At 61.6% G+C, this 19,646-nt stretch overlaps 1 protein-coding gene across 1 annotated transcript in view; it reads left to right on the plus strand.

Annotated features, from left to right (window-relative positions):
• The first annotated feature begins 1,343 nt into the window (after positions 1-1,343).
• Positions 1,344-19,646, plus strand: part of LOC140471871 (sarcoplasmic/endoplasmic reticulum calcium ATPase 1-like) — a 58,201-nt gene continuing 39,898 nt past the window's right edge. Inside the window, exons 1-3 of the mRNA XM_072567444.1 lie at positions 1,344-1,711; positions 3,071-3,088; positions 3,853-3,935. Coding sequence (XP_072423545.1) covers positions 1,594-1,711; positions 3,071-3,088; positions 3,853-3,935 — 219 coding nt within the window. The 5' untranslated portion in view covers positions 1,344-1,593. The remainder of the gene's footprint in view (positions 1,712-3,070; positions 3,089-3,852; positions 3,936-19,646) is intronic.

Genomic DNA, 19,646 nt, shown 5'->3' on the forward strand with positions numbered 1-19,646 from the left:
CCTCCCTCTGTCCCTCTCTCTCTCTGTACCTCCCTCTATCCCTCTCTGTCCCTCCCTCTGTCTCTCTCTCTCTGTACCTCCATCTGTCCCTCTCTCTCTGTACCTCCCTCTGTCCCTCTCTCTCTCTGTACCTCCCTCTATCCCTCTCTGTCCCTCCCTCTGTCTCTCTCTCTCTGTACCTCCCTCTGTCTCTCTCTCTCTGTACCTCCATCTGTCCCTCTCTCTCTCTGTACCTCCCTCTGTCCCTCTCTCTCTGTACCTCCCTCTGTCCCTCTCTCTCTCTCTGTACCTCCCTCTGTCTCTCTCTCTCTGTACCTCCATCTGTCCCTCTCTCTCTCTGTACCTCCCTCTGTCCCTCTCTCTCTCTCTGTACCTCCCTCTGTCCCTCTCTCTCTCTGTACCTCCCTCTGTCCCTCTCTCTCTGTACCTCCCTCTGTCCCTCTCTCTCTCTCTGTACCTCCCTCTGTCCCTCTCTCTACCTCCCTCTGTCTCTCTCTCTCTGTACCTCCCTCAGTCCCTCTCTCTACCTCCCTCTGTCTCTCTCTCTCTGTACCTCCCTCTGTCCCTCTCTCTACCTCCCTCTGTCTCTCTCTCTCTGTCCCTCCCTCTGTCTCTCTCTCTCTGTACCTCCATCTGTCCCTCTCTCTCTCTTTACCTCCCTCTGTCCCTCTCTCTCTCTCCATGTCTGTTTCTTTCAGACTTTATATCAGTCTGTCTCTATGCCTCCCGCTCTCTCTCTATCTGTCTCTCTGTCTCTCGATCTTGCTCTTTCTCTGTCTGTTGATCTAGCTCCTGTCCTTCATCTTCTCTCTGTCTCTTTCTTTCTCTCCCTCCCTCTCCCTCTCTCTCTCTCTCTCTTTCTCCTCGTTGCAATGTCAGAGAGAGGTACCATGGCTGTTAATTCTGCACCTCCACCTTTCCCGGGACGTCCTGCCTGTCAGCACATATCTCCGTCCCTGGCAATGAAAGGCAACTTCTATGACGTCTGTTTCTCTCTCTCTCTCTCTATCCCTCCATCTCTCTCTCTCTCTCTCTGTCTGTTTTTCCTCCCCACTCCCGGGCTATTTCGATCCGAGCAGCTGGGGAGGGTGGCGGAGGGGGTGGGTTCGGAGATTGCAGGACGGGATGGGACTGGTCCCGTCCAGGAGAGGGGTGGAGGGGGTGGGTGATTTGGGGGGGCGGGACGAGGGGAGGTGCCGGGTGACACCCCCACTGCTATAAGCTGCCCTCCAGCAGACGCAAGGGGCTGGTCTGTCGAGTGCGAGGGATTGAGAAAGGGCTTCGGTCCCGTTTCCCCTCCCGCCCCGCCCCGCCCCCACCCTCCCCCCACCTCCTACAGGTGCCACCCACCCCCCCCCACCCACCGCAAGCCGGAGGAGACGAGAGCGGATCGTTCGGGATACCGGGCAGCTGAGAGAAAGCCCACCACCAACCGCTGGGTGAAGACCCAGCCCCACCCCATTCCCACCCGCTCCCCCCTCTCCCTCCCTCCCACCGCCTCCCACCGGAATCTCGCTCCGATCTACCTTCCCCCGCCCGGGCGGGTCTCCCCCCAGTCGTTGTCGTGTCGCCTGGAGCGATTAGCCTGACAGTATGGAGAACGGTCACACCAAGACCACGGAGGAATGCTTGGCCTACTTTGGCGTCAGCGAGTTGACCGGACTGTCACCGGAGCAGGTCAAGAAGAACTTTGACAAGTATGGACCCAATGGTGAGTCCGGGGGGGGGGGGGGGGGCGCAGGGGGAGGGGGGGGGCGCAGGGGGAGGCGCGGGGGCATGGAAGGGGTGTACAGGGCACAGGGCGCGGCGCAGACTGAGAACAACGCTCAGGTTGGATCGGAGCAGATCCATGACACATGGCTGCTGATGCTGGGGTGGGCGTGATTGTAGTCCTTCTGAGTGGGCTGTGTGTGTGAGAGAGAGGGAGTGTGAGAGAGAGAGAGAGGGGGAGTGTGTGTGAGAGAGGGGGAGTGTGTGTGAGAGAGAGAGAGGGAGTGTGTGTGTGAGAGAGAGGGAGTGTGTGTGTGAGAGAGAGAGGGAGTGTGTGTGTGTGAGAGAGTGTGTGTGTGAGAGAGAGAGGGAGTGTGTGTGTGTGAGAGAGTGTGTGTGTGAGAGAGAGAGAGGGGGAGTGTGTGTGAGAGAGAGAGAGGGGGAGTGTGTGAGAGAGAGAGAGGGGGAGTGTGTGAGAGGGAGAGAGTGTGTGTGTGAGAGAGGGGGAGTGTGTGTGTGAGAGAGAGGGAGGGAGTGTGAGAGAGAGAGGGAGGGAGTGTGAGAGAGAGGGAGTGTGTGTGTGTGAGAGAGGGGGAGTGTGTGAGAGTGTGCGAGTGAGAGCGTGTTTGTGATAGAGACTGTGTGAGTGTGTTTGAGTGAGACACTGTGTGTGATTGCTGTGCATCTGAGCGTTATGTGTATGTCAATGTGTGAGAGTGTGTTTGTGAGAGAGTGAATGCGTGAGAGCGATTGTGTTTGAGAGAGAACAGGTGAGAGTGTGTGTGAGTGAGTGCCTGTGAGTGGATGAGTGAGTTTGAGAGCGTGTGTGAGTGTATGTGTGGGTGAAGGTATGCATGATGGTGAGAGTGAGAGAGTGCCTTTGAGAGTGTTTATGTATGAGAGAGAGAGTGTGTGTGTGTGTGTGTGAGTTTGTGTGTTGGAGAGAGTGAATGTGTGACAGTGTATGCGTGCGAGGGAGAGTGTGTGTGAGTGATTGTATATGGGAGAGTGTGTGTGTAAGTGATTACATATGAGAGAGTGAGTGTTTGTATGTGAGAGTGTAAGTGTGAGTGTGTGTGAATGTATGTGTGATGATGTGCATCATTTGTGTGTGTGTGTGTGTGCACAGATGTGTGTGAGAGTGTATGTGTGTGTCTAAGAGAGGCTGGGAAAGTGTGAGCATGTGTAATTAACTGTTTCCCTGCTGTAACATTAACAATCTCTCTCTTTCTCCCTCTCTCTCTCTCTCTCTCTCTCTCTCTCTCTCTCTCTCTCTCTCTCCATCTGATCTCCACCTTGCCCCCTCCCTCCCTCCCTCCCTCCCCGGGGCTCCTGTGAACAATGGCGATGTCAATGACAGAACTACCAGCTGAAGAAGGTACCAGCCTTGGAGTCACTCGTGGTGTTGGAACAGTATTGGCAGGGGTGGGGGGAGGGGGTGTCCAAGACACTCGAGGGAGAGTGATGGGAGGGAGGGGAATGACTCGGAGGGAAAGGTCCAACATATTCCAGGCCTTCTCGCCTTACCAGCCTGCCATAGTCTGGTCCCAAACACCCCTGATCCCACTCAAGAGGGAGCCAGAGGATTCCCACTGCCGGAAAAGGCCATTCAGCCCATCACTGCCATTGTCCTGGTTGCCAAATCCCCCGGTGCTGTGGCTTTCCGCAGTCCTTCTCCATTTAAATAATAGTCAGCCCCTCTATTCCTCCTGCCAAAGTGCAGGAGCTGGCCCGTTAGGTTCCACCTGCTGGGTTTTTATATCTCACCACAACTCACTGCATGGGAAACAATTGCGCTCGTCTCGACCCTTCCCCACCCCCGTTCGGCCCCACTCCGGCTCCCCTTCTCTGGTTCCACATCCTCCTGCCCCAGGGGGTCACTCATCGATTCGGTCAAAACCCCTGTGTGCCCCTAGATCCAATCTCCACCCCAACCCCCCCCCCCCCCCCCCGCCATCCCCCCCCCAACCGCCGCCTCGCCCCCCCGCCACCTCGCCCTGAACATTCTCCCCTCCGAGGGGAGTGATCCCAGACGATCTCGGCAAACCGAAGCACTCCGTCCACTCCCGCATCTCCGGACTTTCACGATCAGGTTTGTTCGGGTTGGAGCTAACAATGCTTCCTGCATCTTCTGATCCCCAGGGAAAACACTTTGGCAACTGGTAGTTGAGCAGTTTGAAGACTTGTTGGTACGAATTCTGTTGCTGGCAGCCTGCATCTCCTTCGTAAGTAATCCTTCATACCTTGCTGGGAGAATCCCAGAACTCACTCCCAACTCGCCCCTCATGTTCACTGACCCAGCCCCATGACACCTCCATGTTCAAACTCACATCCTCATGAAACAGTACACTCCCGGTCTGGGTCAGACCGCACTCGGAGCCCCGTGTACACTCCCGGTCTGGGTCAGAGTGCACTCGGAGCCCCGTGTACACTCCCGGTCTGGGTCAGAGTGCACTCGGAGCCCCGTGTACACTCCCGGTCTGGGTCAGAGTGCACTCGGAGCCCCATGTACACTCCCGGTCTGGGTCAGAGTGCACTCGGAGCCCCGTGTCCACTCCCGGTCTGGGTCAGACCGCACTCGGAGCCCCGTGTACACTCCCGGTCTGGGTCAGACCGCACTCGGAGCCCCGTGTACACTCCCGGTCTGGGTCAGAGTGCACTCGGAGCCCCGTGTACACTCCCGGTCTGGGTCAGACCGCACTCGGAGCCCCGTGTACACTCCCGGTCTGGGTCAGAGTGCACTCGGAGCCCCGTGTACACTCCCGGTCTGGGTCAGAGTGCACTCGGAGCCCCATGTACACTCCCGGTCTGGGTCAGAGTGCACTCGGAGCCCCGTGTCCACTCCCGGTCTGGGTCAGAGTGCACTCGGAGCCCCGTGTACACTCCCGGTCTGGGTCAGACCGCACTCGGAGCCCCATGTACACTCCCGGTCTGGGTCAGACCGCACTCGGAGCCCCGTGTACACTCCCGGTCTGGGTCAGACCGCACTCGGAGCCCCGTGTACACTCCCGGTCTGGGTCAGACCGCACTCGGAGCCCCGGGTACACTCCCGGTCTGGGTCAGACCGCACTCGGAGCCCCGTGTACACTCCCGGTCTGGGTCAGACCGCACTCGGAGCCCCGTGTACACTCCCGGTCTGGGTCAGAGTGCACTCGGAGCCCCGTGTACACTCCCGGTCTGGGTCAGACCGCACTCGGAGCCCCGTGTACACTCCCGGTCTGGGTCAGAGTGCACTCGGAGCCCCGTGTACGCGCCCGGTCTGGGTCAGACCGCACACGGAGCCCCGTGTACGATCCCGGTCTGGGTCAGACCGCACACGGAGCCCCGTGTACGCTCCCGGTCTGGGTCAGAGTGCACTCGGAGCCCCGTGTACACTCCCGGTCTGGGTCAGAGTGCACTCGGCGCCCCGTGTACACTCCCGGTCTGGGTCAGAGTGCACTCGGAGCCCCGTGTACACTCCCGGTCTGGGTCAGAGTGCACTCGGAGCCCCGGGTACACTCCCGGTCTGGGTCAGACCGCACTCGGAGCCCCGTGTACGCGCCCGGTCTGGGTCAGAGTGCACTCGGAGCCCCGTGTACGATCCCGGTCTGGGTCAGACCGCACACGGAGCCCCGTGTACGCTCCCGGTCTGGGTCAGAGTGCACTCGGCGCCCCGTGTACACTCCCGGTCTGGGTCAGAGTGCACCCGGAGCCCCGTGTACACTCCCGGTCTGGGTCAGAGTGCACTCGGAGCCCCGTGTACACTCCCGGTCTGGGTCAGAGTGCACTCGGAGCCCCGTGTACACTCCCGGTCTGGGTCAGACCGCACTCGGAGCCCCGTGTACACTCCCGGTCTGGGTCAGAGTGCACTCGGCGCCCCGTGTACACTCCCGGTCTGGGTCAGAGTGCACTCGGAGCCCCGTGTACACTCCCGGTCTGGGTCAGACCGCACTCGGAGCCCCGTGTACACTCCCGGTCTGGGTCAGACCGCACTCGGAGCCCCGGGTACACTCCCGGTCTGGGTCAGAGTGCACTCGGAGCCCCGTGTACACTCCCGGTCTGGGTCAGAGTGCACTCGGAGCCCCGTGTACACTCCCGGTCTGGGTCAGACCGCACTCGGAGCCCCGTGTACGCGCCCGGTCTGGGTCAGAGTGCACTCGGAGCCCCGTGTACGATCCCGGTCTGGGTCAGACCGCACTCGGAGCCCCGTGTACACTCCCGGTCTGGGTCAGAGTGCACTCGGAGCCCCGTGTACACTCCCGGTCTGGGTCAGACCGCACTCGGAGCCCCGTGTACGATCCCGGTCTGGGTCAGACCGCACTCGGAGCCCCGTGTACACTCCCGGTCTGGGTCAGACCGCACTCGGAGCCCCGTGTACACTCCCGGTCTTGGTCAGACCGCACTCGGAGCCCCGTGTACACTCCCGGTCTGAGTCAGAGTGCACTCGGAGCCCCGTGTACACTCCCGGTCTGGGTCAGACCGCACTCGGAGCCCCGTGTACACTCCCGGTCTGGGTCAGAGTGCACTCGGAGCCCCGTGTACACTCCCGGTCTGGGTCAGAGTGCACTCGGAGCCCCGTGTACACCCCCGGCCAGGGTCAGAGTGCACTCGGAGCCCCGTATACACTCCCGGTCTGGGTCAGACCGCACTCGGAGCCCCGTGTACACTCCCGGTCTGGGTCAGACCGCACTCGGAGCCCCGTGTACACTCCCGGTCTGGGTCAGAGTGCACTCGGAGCCCCGTGTACACTCCCGGTCTGGGTCAGACCGCACTCGGAGCCCCGTGTACACTCCCAGTCTGGGTCAGAGTGCACTCGGAGCCCCGTGTACACTCCCGGTCTGGGTCAGAGTGCACTCGGAGCCCCGTGTACACTCCCGGTCTGGGTCAGAGTGCACTCGGAGCCCCGTGTACACTCCCGGTCTGGGTCAGACCGCACTCGGAGCCCCGAGTACACTCCCGGTCTGTGTCAGAGTGCACTCGGAGCCCCGTGTACACTCCCGGTCAGGGTCAGACCGCACTCTGAGCCCCGTGTACACTCCCGGTCTGGGTCAGAGTGTACTCGGATCCCCGTGTACACTCCCGGTCTGGGTCAGAGTGTACTCGGAGCCCCGTGTACACTCCCGATCTGAGTCAGAGTGCACTCGGAGCCCCGTGTACACTCCCGGTCTGGGTCAGAGTGCACTCGGAGCCCCGTGTACACTCCCGGTCTGAGTCAGACCGCACTCGCAGCCCCGTGTCCACTCCCGGTCTGGGTCAGACCTCACTCGGAGCCCCGTGTACACTCCCGGTCTGGGTCAGAGTACACTCGGATCCCCGTGTACACTCCCGGTCTGGGTCAGAGTGTACTCGGAGCCCCGTGTACACTCCCGATCTGAGTCAGAGTGCACTCGGAGCCCCGTGTACACTCCCGGTCTGGGTCAGAGTGCACTCGGAGCCCCGTGTACACTCCCGGTCTGAGTCAGACCGCACTCGGAGCCCCGTGTACACTCCCGGTCTGGGTCACAGTGCACTCGGAGCCCCGTGTACACTCCCGGTCTGGGTCAGAGTGCACTCGGAGCCCCGCGCACACTCCCGGCTTGAGTCAGAGTGCACTCGGAGCCCCGTGTACACTCCCGGTCTGGGTCAGAGTGCACTCGGAGCCCCGTGTACACTCCCGGTCTGGGTCAGAGTGCACTCGGAGCCCCGTGTACACTCCAGGTCTGGGTCAGAGTGCAATCGGAGCCCCGTGTACACTCCCGGTCTGGGTCAGAGTGCACTCGGAGCCCCGTGTACACTCCCGGTCTGGGTCAGAGTGCACTCGGAGCCCCGTGTACACTCCCGGTCTGGGTGAGACCGCACTCGGAGCCCCGTGTACACTCCCGGTCTGGGTCAGACCGCACTCGGAGCCCCGTGTACACTCCCGGTCTGGGTCAGACCGCACTCGGAGCCCCGTGTACACTCCCGGTCTGGGTCAGACCGCACTCGGAGCCCCGTGTACACTCCCGGTCTGGGTCAGAGTGCACTCGGAGCCCCGTGTCCACTCCCGGTCTGGGTCAGACCGCACTCGGAGCCCCGTGTACACTCCCGGTCTGGGTCAGACCGCACTCGGAGCCCCGTGTACACTCCCGGTCTGGGTCAGAGTGCACTCGGAGCCCCGTGTACACTCCCGGTCTGGGTCAGAGTGCACTCGGAGCCCCATGTACACTCCCGGTCTGGGTCAGAGTGCACTCGGAGCCCCGTGTCCACTCCCGGTCTGGGTCAGAGTGCACTCGGAGCCCCGTGTACACTCCCGGTCTGGGTCAGACCGCACTCGGAGCCCCATGTACACTCCCGGTCTGGGTCAGACCGCACTCGGAGCCCCGTGTACACTCCCGGTCTGGGTCAGACCGCACTCGGAGCCCCGTGTACACTCCCGGTCTGGGTCAGACCGCACTCGGAGCCCCGGGTACACTCCCGGTCTGGGTCAGACCGCACTCGGAGCCCCGTGTACACTCCCGGTCTGGGTCAGACCGCACTCGGAGCCCCGTGTACACTCCCGGTCTGGGTCAGAGTGCACTCGGAGCCCCGTGTACACTCCCGGTCTGGGTCAGACCGCACTCGGAGCCCCGTGTACGCGCCCGGTCTGGGTCAGACCGCACACGGAGCCCCGTGTACGATCCCGGTCTGGGTCAGACCGCACACGGAGCCCCGTGTACGCTCCCGGTCTGGGTCAGAGTGCACTCGGAGCCCCGTGTACACTCCCGGTCTGGGTCAGAGTGCACTCGGCGCCCCGTGTACACTCCCGGTCTGGGTCAGAGTGCACTCGGAGCCCCGTGTACACTCCCGGTCTGGGTCAGAGTGCACTCGGAGCCCCGGGTACACTCCCGGTCTGGGTCAGACCGCACTCGGAGCCCCGTGTACGCGCCCGGTCTGGGTCAGAGTGCACTCGGAGCCCCGTGTACGATCCCGGTCTGGGTCAGACCGCACACGGAGCCCCGTGTACGCTCCCGGTCTGGGTCAGAGTGCACTCGGCGCCCCGTGTACACTCCCGGTCTGGGTCAGAGTGCACCCGGAGCCCCGTGTACACTCCCGGTCTGGGTCAGAGTGCACTCGGAGCCCCGTGTACACTCCCGGTCTGGGTCAGAGTGCACTCGGAGCCCCGTGTACACTCCCGGTCTGGGTCAGACCGCACTCGGAGCCCCGTGTACACTCCCGGTCTGGGTCAGAGTGCACTCGGCGCCCCGTGTACACTCCCGGTCTGGGTCAGAGTGCACTCGGAGCCCCGTGTACACTCCCGGTCTGGGTCAGACCGCACTCGGAGCCCCGTGTACACTCCCGGTCTGGGTCAGACCGCACTCGGAGCCCCGGGTACACTCCCGGTCTGGGTCAGAGTGCACTCGGAGCCCCGTGTACACTCCCGGTCTGGGTCAGAGTGCACTCGGAGCCCCGTGTACACTCCCGGTCTGGGTCAGACCGCACTCGGAGCCCCGTGTACGCGCCCGGTCTGGGTCAGAGTGCACTCTGAGCCCCGTGTACGATCCCGGTCTGGGTCAGACCGCACTCGGAGCCCCGTGTACACTCCCGGTCTGGGTCAGAGTGCACTCGGAGCCCCGTGTACACTCCCGGTCTGGGTCAGACCGCACTCGGAGCCCCGTGTACGATCCCGGTCTGGGTCAGACCGCACTCGGAGCCCCGTGTACACTCCCGGTCTGGGTCAGAGTGCACTCGGAGCCCCGTGTACACTCCCGGTCTGGGTCAGAGTGCACTCGGAGCCCCGTGTACACTCCCGGTCTGGGTCAGACCGCACTCGGAGCCCCGTGTACACTCCCGGTCTTGGTCAGACCGCACTCGGAGCCCCGTGTACACTCCCGGTCTGAGTCAGAGTGCACTCGGAGCCCCGTGTACACTCCCGCTCTGGGTCAGAGTGCACTCGGAGCCCCGTGTACACTCCCGGTCTGGGTCAGAGTGCACTCGGAGCCCCGTGTACACTCCCGGTCTGGGTCAGAGTGCACTCGGAGCCCCGTGTACACCCCCGGCCAGGGTCAGAGTGCACTCGGAGCCCCGTATACACTCCCGGTCTGGGTCAGACCGCACTCGGAGCCCCGTGTACACTCCCGGTCTGGGTCAGACCGCACTCGGAGCCCCGTGTACACTCCCGGTCTGGGTCAGAGTGCACTCGGAGCCCCGTGTACACTCCCGGTCTGGGTCAGACCGCACTCGGAGCCCCGTGTACACTCCCAGTCTGGGTCAGAGTGCACTCGGAGCCCCGTGTACACTCCCGGTCTGGGTCAGAGTGCACTCGGAGCCCCGTGTACACTCCCGGTCTGGGTCAGAGTGCACTCGGAGCCCCGTGTACACTCCCGGTCTGGGTCAGACCGCACTCGGAGCCCCGAGTACACTCCCGGTCTGTGTCAGAGTGCACTCGGAGCCCCGTGTACACTCCCGGTCAGGGTCAGACCGCACTCTGAGCCCCGTGTACACTCCCGGTCTGGGTCAGAGTGTACTCGGATCCCCGTGTACACTCCCGGTCTGGGTCAGAGTGTACTCGGAGCCCCGTGTACACTCCCGATCTGAGTCAGAGTGCACTCGGAGCCCCGTGTACACTCCCGGTCTGGGTCAGAGTGCACTCGGAGCCCCGTGTACACTCCCGGTCTGAGTCAGACCGCACTCGCAGCCCCGTGTCCACTCCCGGTCTGGGTCAGACCTCACTCGGAGCCCCGTGTACACTCCCGGTCTGGGTCAGAGTACACTCGGATCCCCGTGTACACTCCCGGTCTGGGTCAGAGTGTACTCGGAGCCCCGTGTACACTCCCGATCTGAGTCAGAGTGCACTCGGAGCCCCGTGTACACTCCCGGTCTGGGTCAGAGTGCACTCGGAGCCCCGTGTACACTCCCGGTCTGAGTCAGACCGCACTCGGAGCCCCGTGTACACTCCCGGTCTGGGTCACAGTGCACTCGGAGCCCCGTGTACACTCCCGGTCTGGGTCAGAGTGCACTCGGAGCCCCGCGCACACTCCCGGCTTGAGTCAGAGTGCACTCGGAGCCCCGTGTACACTCCCGGTCTGGGTCAGAGTGCACTCGGAGCCCCGTGTACACTCCCGGTCTGGGTCAGAGTGCACTCGGAGCCCCGTGTACACTCCAGGTCTGGGTCAGAGTGCAATCGGAGCCCCGTGTACACTCCCGGTCTGGGTCAGAGTGCACTCGGAGCCCCGTGTACACTCCCGGTCTGGGTCAGAGTGCACTCGGAGCCCCGTGTACACTCCCGGTCTGGGTGAGACCGCACTCGGAGCCCCGTGTACACTCCCGGTCTGGGTCAGACCGCACTCGGAGCCCCGTGTACACTCCCGGTCTGGGTCAGACCGCACTCGGAGCCCCGTGTACACTCCCGGTCTGGGTCAGACCGCACTCGGAGCCCCGTGTACACTCCCGGTCTGGGTCAGACCGCACTCGGAGCCCCGAGTACACTCCCGGTCTGTGTCAGAGTGCACTCGGAGCCCCGTGTACACTCCCGGTCAGGGTCAGACCGCACTCTGAGCCCCGTGTACACTCCCGGTCTGGGTCAGAGTGTACTCGGATCCCCGTGTACACTCCCGGTCTGGGTCAGAGTGTACTCGGAGCCCCGTGTACACTCCCGGTCTGAGTCAGAGTGCACTCGGAGCCCCGTGTACACTCCCGGTCTGGGTCAGAGTGCACTCGGAGCCCCGTGTACACTCCCGGTCTGAGTCAGACCGCACTCGGAGCCCCGTGTACACTCCCGGTCTGGGTCACAGTGCACTCGGAGCCCCGTGTACACTCCCGGTCTGGGTCAGAGTGCACTCGGAGCCCCGCGCACACTCCCGGTCTGGGTCAGAGTGCACTCGGAGCCCCGTGTACACTCTCGGTCTGGGTCAGAGTGCACTCGGAGCCCCGTGTACACTCCCGGTCTGGGTCAGAGTGCACTCGGAGCCCCGTGTACACTCCCGGTCTGGGTCAGAGTGCACTCGGACCCCCGGGTACACTCCCGGTCTGGGTCAGACCGCACTCGGAGCCCCGTGTACACTCCCGGTCTGGGTCAGACCGCACTCGGAGCCCCGTGTACACTCCCGGTCTGGGTCAGACCGCACTCGGAGCCCCGTGTACACTCCCGGTCTTGGTCAGAGTGCACACGGAGCCCCGTGTACACTCCCGGTCTGGGTCAGACCGCACTCGGAGCCCCGTGTACACTCCCGGTCTGGGTCAGAGTGCACTCGGAGCCCCGTGTACACTCCCGGTCTGGGTCAGAGTGCACTCGGAGCCCCGTGTACACTCCCGGTCTGGGTCAGAGTGCACTCGGAGCCCCGTGTACACTCCCGGTCTGGGTCAGACCGCACTCGGAGCCCCGTGTACACTCCCGGTCTGGGTCAGAGTGCACTCGCAGCCCCGTGTCCACTCCCGGTCTGGGTCAGACCTCACTCGGAGCCCCGTGTACACTCCCGGTCTGGGTCAGAGTACACTCGGAGCCCCGTGTACACTCCCGGTCTGGGTCAGACCGCACTCGGAGCCCCGTGTACACTCCCGGTCTGGGTCAGACCGCACTCGGAGCCCCGTGTACACTCCCGGTCTGGGTCAGAGTGCACTCGGAGCCCCGTGTACACACCCGGTCTGGGTCAGAGTGCACTCGGAGCCCCGTGTACACTCCCGGTCTGGGTCAGAGTGCACTCGGAGCCCCGTGTACACTCCCGGTCTGGGTCAGAGTGCACTCGGAGCCCCGTGTACACTCCCGGTCTGGGTCAGAGTGCACTCGGAGCCCCGTGTACACTCCCGGTCTGGGTCAGATTGCACTCGGAGCCCCGTGTACACTCCCGGTCTGGGTCAGAGTGCACTCGGAGCCCCGTGTACACTCCCGGTCTGGGTCAGAGTGCCCTCGGAGCCCCGTGTACACTCCCGGTCTGTGTCAGAGTGCACTCGGAGCCCCGTGTACACTCCCGGTCTGGGTCAGAGTGCACTCGGAGCCCCGTGTTCACTCCCGGTCTGAGTCAGAGTGCACTCGGAGCCCCGTGTACACTCCCGGTCTGGGTCAGAGTGCACTCGGAGCCCCGTGTACACTCCCGGTCTGGGTCAGAGTGCACTCGGAGCCCCGTGTACACTCCAGGTCTGGGTCAGAGTGCAATCGGAGCCCCGTGTACACTCCCGGTCTGGGTCAGAGTGCACTCGGAGCCCCGTGTACACTCCCGGTCTGGGTCAGAGTGCACTCGGAGCCCCGTGTACACTCCCGGTCTGGGTGAGACCGCACTCGGAGCCCCGTGTACACTCCCGGTCTGGGTCAGACCGCACTCGGAGCCCCGTGTACGCTCCCGGTCTGGGTCAGACCGCACTCGGAGCCCCGTGTACGCTCCCGGTCTGGGTCAGACCGCACTCGGAGCCCCGTGTACACTCCCGGTCTGGGTCAGACCGCACTCGGAGCCCCGTGTACACTCCCGGTCTGGGTCAGAGTGCACTCGGAGCCCCGTGTACACTCCCGGTCTGGTTCAGAGTGCACTCGGAGCCCCGTGTACACTCCCGGTCTGGGTCAGAGTCCACTCGGAGCCCCGTGTACACTCCCGGTCTGGGTCAGACCGCACTCGGAGCCCCGTGTACACTCCCGGTCTGGGTCAGAGTGCATTCGGAGCCCCGTGTACACTCCCGGTCTGGGTCAGAGTGCACTCGGAGCCCAGTGTACACTCCCGGTCTGGGTCAGAGTGCACTCGGAGCCCCGTGTACACTCCCGGTCTGGGTCAGAGTGCACTTGGAGCCCCGTGTACACTCCCGGTCTGGGTCAGAGTGCACTCGGATTCGTGTGTTTGAGAGGGGAAAGTGAGCAGATAGGCAAGGGAGGGAGGGATCGATGAGGCAGGACACCTGCTTCCTGTCATTCAATGGTGCGCTGGAATTGAACACCCAGCTCCTGAAAGTTATTCAAATCAGCAAAATAGAAAGGGTTATAGTTACATCTTAAACATCTCATCTAAATCAGGAGCTGGCATCTTCAGCTGGAGCGGCTGAGAGAGAGAGAGAGAGAGAGAGAGATGAAGATACAGAAAAGGATATGGGAACACAGTTCCAGAGTCATGCAGCACAGAAACAGAGAGAGAGAGGGAGAGACAGAGTCATAGAGTCGTACAACATGGAGAGAGAGGGAGAGACAGAGGGGATGAGAGAGGGAGAGAGAGAGAGAGAGAGAGACACTGAAAGAAAGCTATGGAGATACAGATAGAGAAAGACAGAGAGACTGAGAGAGAGAAAGACTGAAACATATGGAGATAAAGATAAAGAGAGATGTATTGTAGAACAGGGGGAGACGGAGAGAGAGAGGGAGAGAGTAAACGAGAGATTTGGACATACAGAGAGAGATGGAGAGAGACACACAGAGAGAGGGAGATGGGGAGATATGAGATACAGAAAGAGAGAGAGAGAGAGGGGCAGATGGCAAGACAGGGAGAGAGAGTGAGAGACAGTGTGTGTGAGAGAGAGAGAGAGGGAGAGAGACAGATGTCCAGAGACAGAGGGGAGAGCGTGAAAGAGAGAGTGCTGGAAAGACAGACAGAAAGGGAGTTATGGAGATACAAAGAGGTAGAGAGACAGATAAAGAGAGAGAAATAGAGACAGAGAGAGACGGAGAGAGAGCGACAGAGATGGAAGCAGAAACAGGGAGAAGTGTTGAGAGAAATTCACCGGAAGTTTGACACTCCATCTGAAGGACCTCGTGGGTTTGTGGGCTGGCCACAAAACTCTGTTTCAGTCAAGCACATCCCACTTCAGACTGGGCCGGGCAGCCTATCCCCCCCCACCCCCCACCGATCCCATTGACAGTTCGGCTGTCACGGCAAGTTCGACAGGCCCATGTAAACGTGTCACACTGTCATTACCACTGCCCCCCCCAGAGAGGTGCGCTGCGCGGCAGGGATCACCTTTAGCCGTCAGGAGGGGCATGTGCCGTCCTCAGGCAGAGCAATGCAACTCCCCGACAGGAAAACGGGCGAAGGGCGCACAAAGGCTGTTTGACTCTGATGCCACTGCACCTGAAGCCGATGACAACAGGCGGCATTGACACGGCTCCTTTCACGTGGCATCAGTGCCTGAAGATATCTCGCAGGGCTGACAGTGAAGGGATAAGTTGGTCCCGAGCCAAGTAAAGGGATGTTAGCGACCGGAGAGCAAAGACTCAGCCCAGTGAGGTTCGACTGGAAACTAGGGTTCCAACAGTGGGGGAAAGGGAACGATAGGAGAAATTTCCAGATGTCAGGAGCAGCTGATCGAACCTGAGAGCTGGAGATGGTGGAGCAATGGGAATCAGGGAGATACTGGAGAGACGCTGGAATCGGATGGAGAGATCGAGAGGGGTGTGGGAGGTGGACCGTATTACAGAGATGGGGGGGAGGGGGTTACAGAGATAGGGAGGGGGTGTAGGGGGGTTACAGAGATAGGGAGGGGGTGTAGGGGGTTACAGAGATAGGGAGGGGGTGTAGGGGGGTTACAGGGATAGGGAGGGTGTGTAGGGGGTTACAGAGATAGGGAGGGGGTGTAGGGGGTTACAGAGATAGGGAGGGGGTGTAGGGGGGTTACAGAGATAGGGAGGGGGTGTAGGGGGTTACAGAGATAGGGAGGGGGTGTAGGGGGTTACAGAGATAGGGAGGGGGTGTAGGGGGTTACAGAGGTGGGGAGTGTAGGGGCTGGAGGGGGTTACAGGGGTAGGGAGGGGGGTGTAGGGGCTAGAGGGGGTTACAGGGATAGGGAGGGGGGTAGTAGGCGGTTGGAGGAGGCTACAGAGATAGGCACTCCGTCAGCTGACCCTCCGACAGTGTAATGCTCCCTCAGCACTGATTTTTTAACTTTGCCAGTGTTTAATGGGGATCGTGTTGAGAGAGCTTTCCTCTGTATCTAACCCTGTGCTGTCCCTGTCCCTGGGATGGGGGGACAGTGTAGAGGGAGCTTTCCTCTGTATCTAACCCTGTGCTGTCCCTGTCCCTGGGATGGGGGGGACAGTGTAGAGGGAGCTTTACTCTGTATCTAACCCCGTGCTGTCCCTGTCCCTGGGATGGGGGGGACAGTGTAGAGGGAGCTTTACTCTGTATCTAACCTTGTGCTGTCCCTGTCCCTGGGATGGGGGGACAGTGTAGAGGGAGCTTTACTCTGTATCTAACCCCGTGCTGTCTCTGTACCTGGGATGGGGGGACAGTGTAGAGGGAGCTTTACTCTGTATCTAACCCCATGCTGTCCCTGTCCTGGGAGTGTTTGATGGGGGGACAGTGTAGAGGGAGCTTCACTCTGTATCTAACCCCGTGCTGTCCCTGTCCCTGGGATGGAGGGGGACAGTGTAGAGGGAGCTTTCCTCTGTATCTAACCCCGTGCTGTCCCTGTCCCGGGGAGTGTTTGATGGGGGGAACAGTGTAGAGGGAGCTTTACTCTGTATCTAACCCCGTGCTGTCCCTGTCCCACTCAGTCAGTCTCGAACTTGCTCCCAGAGACTGCCCCTCCCCCACCTCTGGTCGAGTTCAACTGCTTGATACGTGAGAGAAGAGGATTAAGTAATCAAATCTCGGTGTGGGTAATGTTACCTGTGAACATTGAGGAGCACATACCTCGTCTGAAAGGTCACTTTGAAGGAAGGTTTAACCTCTTCCACGCCAGTGTGTGAAATCTGGTCTCATGTCTGTACTGAGGGAGCTCTGCACGGTCAGAGGGTCAGCGCTGAGAGGGTGGGCACTGACGGAGGGGCACTGTCAGAGGGTCAGCGCTAAGAGGGTGGGCACTGTCGGAGGGTGGGCACTGTCGGAGGGAGTGGGCACTGTCGTAGGGTGGGCACTGTCGGAGGGAGTGGGCACTGTCGGAGGGTCAGCACTGAGGGAGTGGGCACTGTCGGAGGGTCAGTGCTGAGAGAGTGGGCACTGTCATAGGGTCAGCACTGAGGGAGTGGGCACTGTTGGAGGGTCAGCGCTGAGAGAGCCCCGCACTGTGGGAGGGTCAGTGCTGAGGGAGGGGTACTGTTGGAGGGTCAGTGCTGAGGGAGGGGCACTGTTGGAGGGTCAGCGCTGAGAGAGCTCTGCACTGAGGGAGGTTCTGTGACGAAGGAGCCCCGCACTGTGGGAGGGTCAGTGCTGAGGGAGCCCCACACTGAGGGAGGGTCAGTGCTGAGGGAGCCCCACACTGAGGGAGGGTCAGTGCTGAGGGAGCTCCTCACTGTGGGAGGGTCTGTGCTGAGGGAGCCCCGCACTGTGGGAGGGTCAGTGCTGAGGGAGCCCCGCACTGTGGGAGGGTCAGTGCTGAGGGAGCCCCGCACTGTGGGAGGGTCAGTGCAGAGGGAGCCCCACACTGTGGGAGGGTCAGTGCTGAGGGAGCCCCTCACTGTGGGAGGGTCAGTGCTGAGGGAGCCCCTCACTGTGGGAGGGTCAGTGCTGAGGGAGCCCCGCACTGTGGGAGGGTCAGTGCTGAGGGAGCCCCGCACTGTGGGAGGGTCAGTGCTGAGGGAGCCCCGCACTGTGGGAGGGTCAGTGCTGAGGGAGCCCCGCACTGTGGGAGGGTCAGTGCTGAGGGAGCCCCGCACTGTGGGAGGGTCAGTGCTGAGGGAGCCCCGCACTGTGGGAGGGTCAGTGCTGAGGGAGCCCCGCACTGTGGGAGGGTCAGTGCTGAGGGAGCCCCGCACTGTGGGAGGGTCTGTGCTGAGGGAGCCCCACACTGTGGGAGGGTCAGTGCTGAGGGAGCCCCGCACTGTGGGAGGGTCAGTGCTGAGGGAGCCCCGCACTGTGGGAGGGTCAGTGCTGAGGGAGCCCCGCACTGTGGGAGGGTCAGTGCTGAGGGAGCCCCGCACTGTGGGAGGGTCAGTGCTGAGGGAGCCCCGCACTGTGGGAGGGTCAGTGCTGAGGGAGCCCCGCACTGTGGGAGGGTCAGTGCTGAGGGAGCCCCGCACTGTGGGAGGGTCAGTGCTGAGGGAGCCCCGCACTGTGGGAGGGTCAGTGCTGAGGGAGCCCCGCACTGTGGGAGGGTCAGTGCTGAGGGAGCCCCGCACTGTGGGAGGGTCAGTGCTGAGGGAGCCCCGCACTGTGGGAGGGTCAGTGCTGAGGGAGCCCCGCACTGTGGGAGGGTCAGTGCTGAGGGAGCCCCGCACTGTGGGAGGGTCAGTGCTGAGGGAGCCCCACACTGTGGGAGGGTCAGTGCTGACGGAGCCCCTCACTGTGGGAGGGTCAGTGCTGAGGGAGCCCCGCACTGTGGGAGGGTCAGTGCTGAGGGAGCCCCGCACTGTGGGAGGGTCAGTGCTGAGGGAGCCCCACACTGTGGGAGGGTCAGTGCTGAGGGAGCCCCGCACTGTGGGAGGGTCAGTGCTGAGGGAGCCCCGCACTGTGGGAGGGTCAGTGCTGAGGGAGCCCCGCACTGTGGGAGGGTCAGTGCTGAGGGAGCCCCGCACTGTGGGAGGGTCAGTGCTGAGGGAGCCCCGCACTGTGGGAGGGTCAGTGCTGAGGGAGTCCCACACAGTGGGAGGGTCAGCGCTGAGGGAGCCCCGCACTGTGGGAGGGTCAGTGCTGAGAGAACTTTACCCTGCATCTAACCCTGTGCTGTCCCTGTCCCTGTCCCTGGGATGGGGGGACAGTGTAGAGGGAGCTTTACTCTGTATCGAACCCGGTACTGTCCCTGTCCTGGGGAGTGTTTGATGGGGGACAGTGTAGAGGGAGCTTTACTCTGTATCTTACCCCGTGCTGTCCCTGTGTCTGGGATGGGGGGACAGTGTACAGGGAGATTTACTCTGTATCTCACCCCGTGCTGTCCCTGTCCCTGGGATGGACTGACGGTGTAGAGGAAGCTTTACTCTGTATCGAACCCCATGCTATCCCTGTCCTGTGGAGTGTTTGAAGGGGGACAGTGTAGAGGAAGCTTTACTCTGTATCTTACCCCGTGCTGTCCCTGTCCCTGGGATGGGGGGGGGACAGTGTACAGGGAGCTTTACTCTGTATCTAACCCCGTGCTGTCCCTGTCCCTGGGATGGGGGGGACAGTGTAGAGAGAGCTTTACTCTGTATCTAACCCCGTGCTGTCCCTGTCCCTGGGATGGGGGGGACAGTGTCGAGGGACCTTTACTCTGTATCGTACCCCCTGCTGTCCCTGTCCCTGTGATGGGGGGACAGTGTCGAGGGACCTTTACTCTGTATTGTACCCCCTGCTGTCCCAGTCCCTGTGATGGGGGGACAGTGTCGAGGGACCTTTACTCTGTATTGTACCCCGTGCTGTCCCAGTCCCTGTCCCTGGGGAGTGTTTGATGGGATGACCCTCTAAACCCTTGCTTGACTGTAAATTGTATTTCTAACTGCGATGAAATCCCTCAGACTGAACCTCTGAATTTTCCCAGTCACTGACATGAAGTGAACCTGACTACAGTCGCCCGATGTTTGTTTGTCCCCCTCTCTCCTTCCTTTCTGTTTAAAGAAAGGTGTTGCTTTGGCAGTTTGTTTTTCAGTTACCGGGAGCTCAGGAATCCTGAAAGATTCCTGCCAGAGCATCTACCATCTCCGTCCAGGCCATTGGTCGATCTCCAAGCCCATCAGTGTCCCTCTTTATGTCCTCTCCCTGCTTCTGTTCTTGACTGTGAAGTATTTCGAGGATGCTTCCTCATTATTATTCCCCCCGGCCTCGTCCTCTCAGGGGCTGATGCCCACTTTAGCTTCTCTCCTCCTTTTCACCTGCGCAACGAAGCTCTTACAGTCCATTTTCATGTTACTCGCAAGCTTCCCCTCAGGGTTTATTCTCTCCCTCGTTTTCGTCTCCTGGTCTCTTTCTTTTTGAAATTACTTGCACGTTTACCCTCAAGGATGGTTTCCTCGCTCTGCTACGAAGGATCAGCTCGTGATTTTAAATGAGCCCCAGTGTCCTCTCATTGTCCGCCCCAGTCCAACACCGGCACCTCCCCCGTCATTAGTTTTACCGGTCGTCTTTGGTGGGTTTTTAAAACTTTCCCAACCCTCTGGCGGCCTCCTCACGAATGCTTACCACGATGGACGGCCTTGGGATCCTCTCCTT

Source organism: Chiloscyllium punctatum, unplaced genomic scaffold (genome assembly GCF_047496795.1).
Source record: "Chiloscyllium punctatum isolate Juve2018m unplaced genomic scaffold, sChiPun1.3 scaffold_176, whole genome shotgun sequence".
Taxonomy (NCBI): Eukaryota; Metazoa; Chordata; class Chondrichthyes; order Orectolobiformes; family Hemiscylliidae; genus Chiloscyllium; species Chiloscyllium punctatum.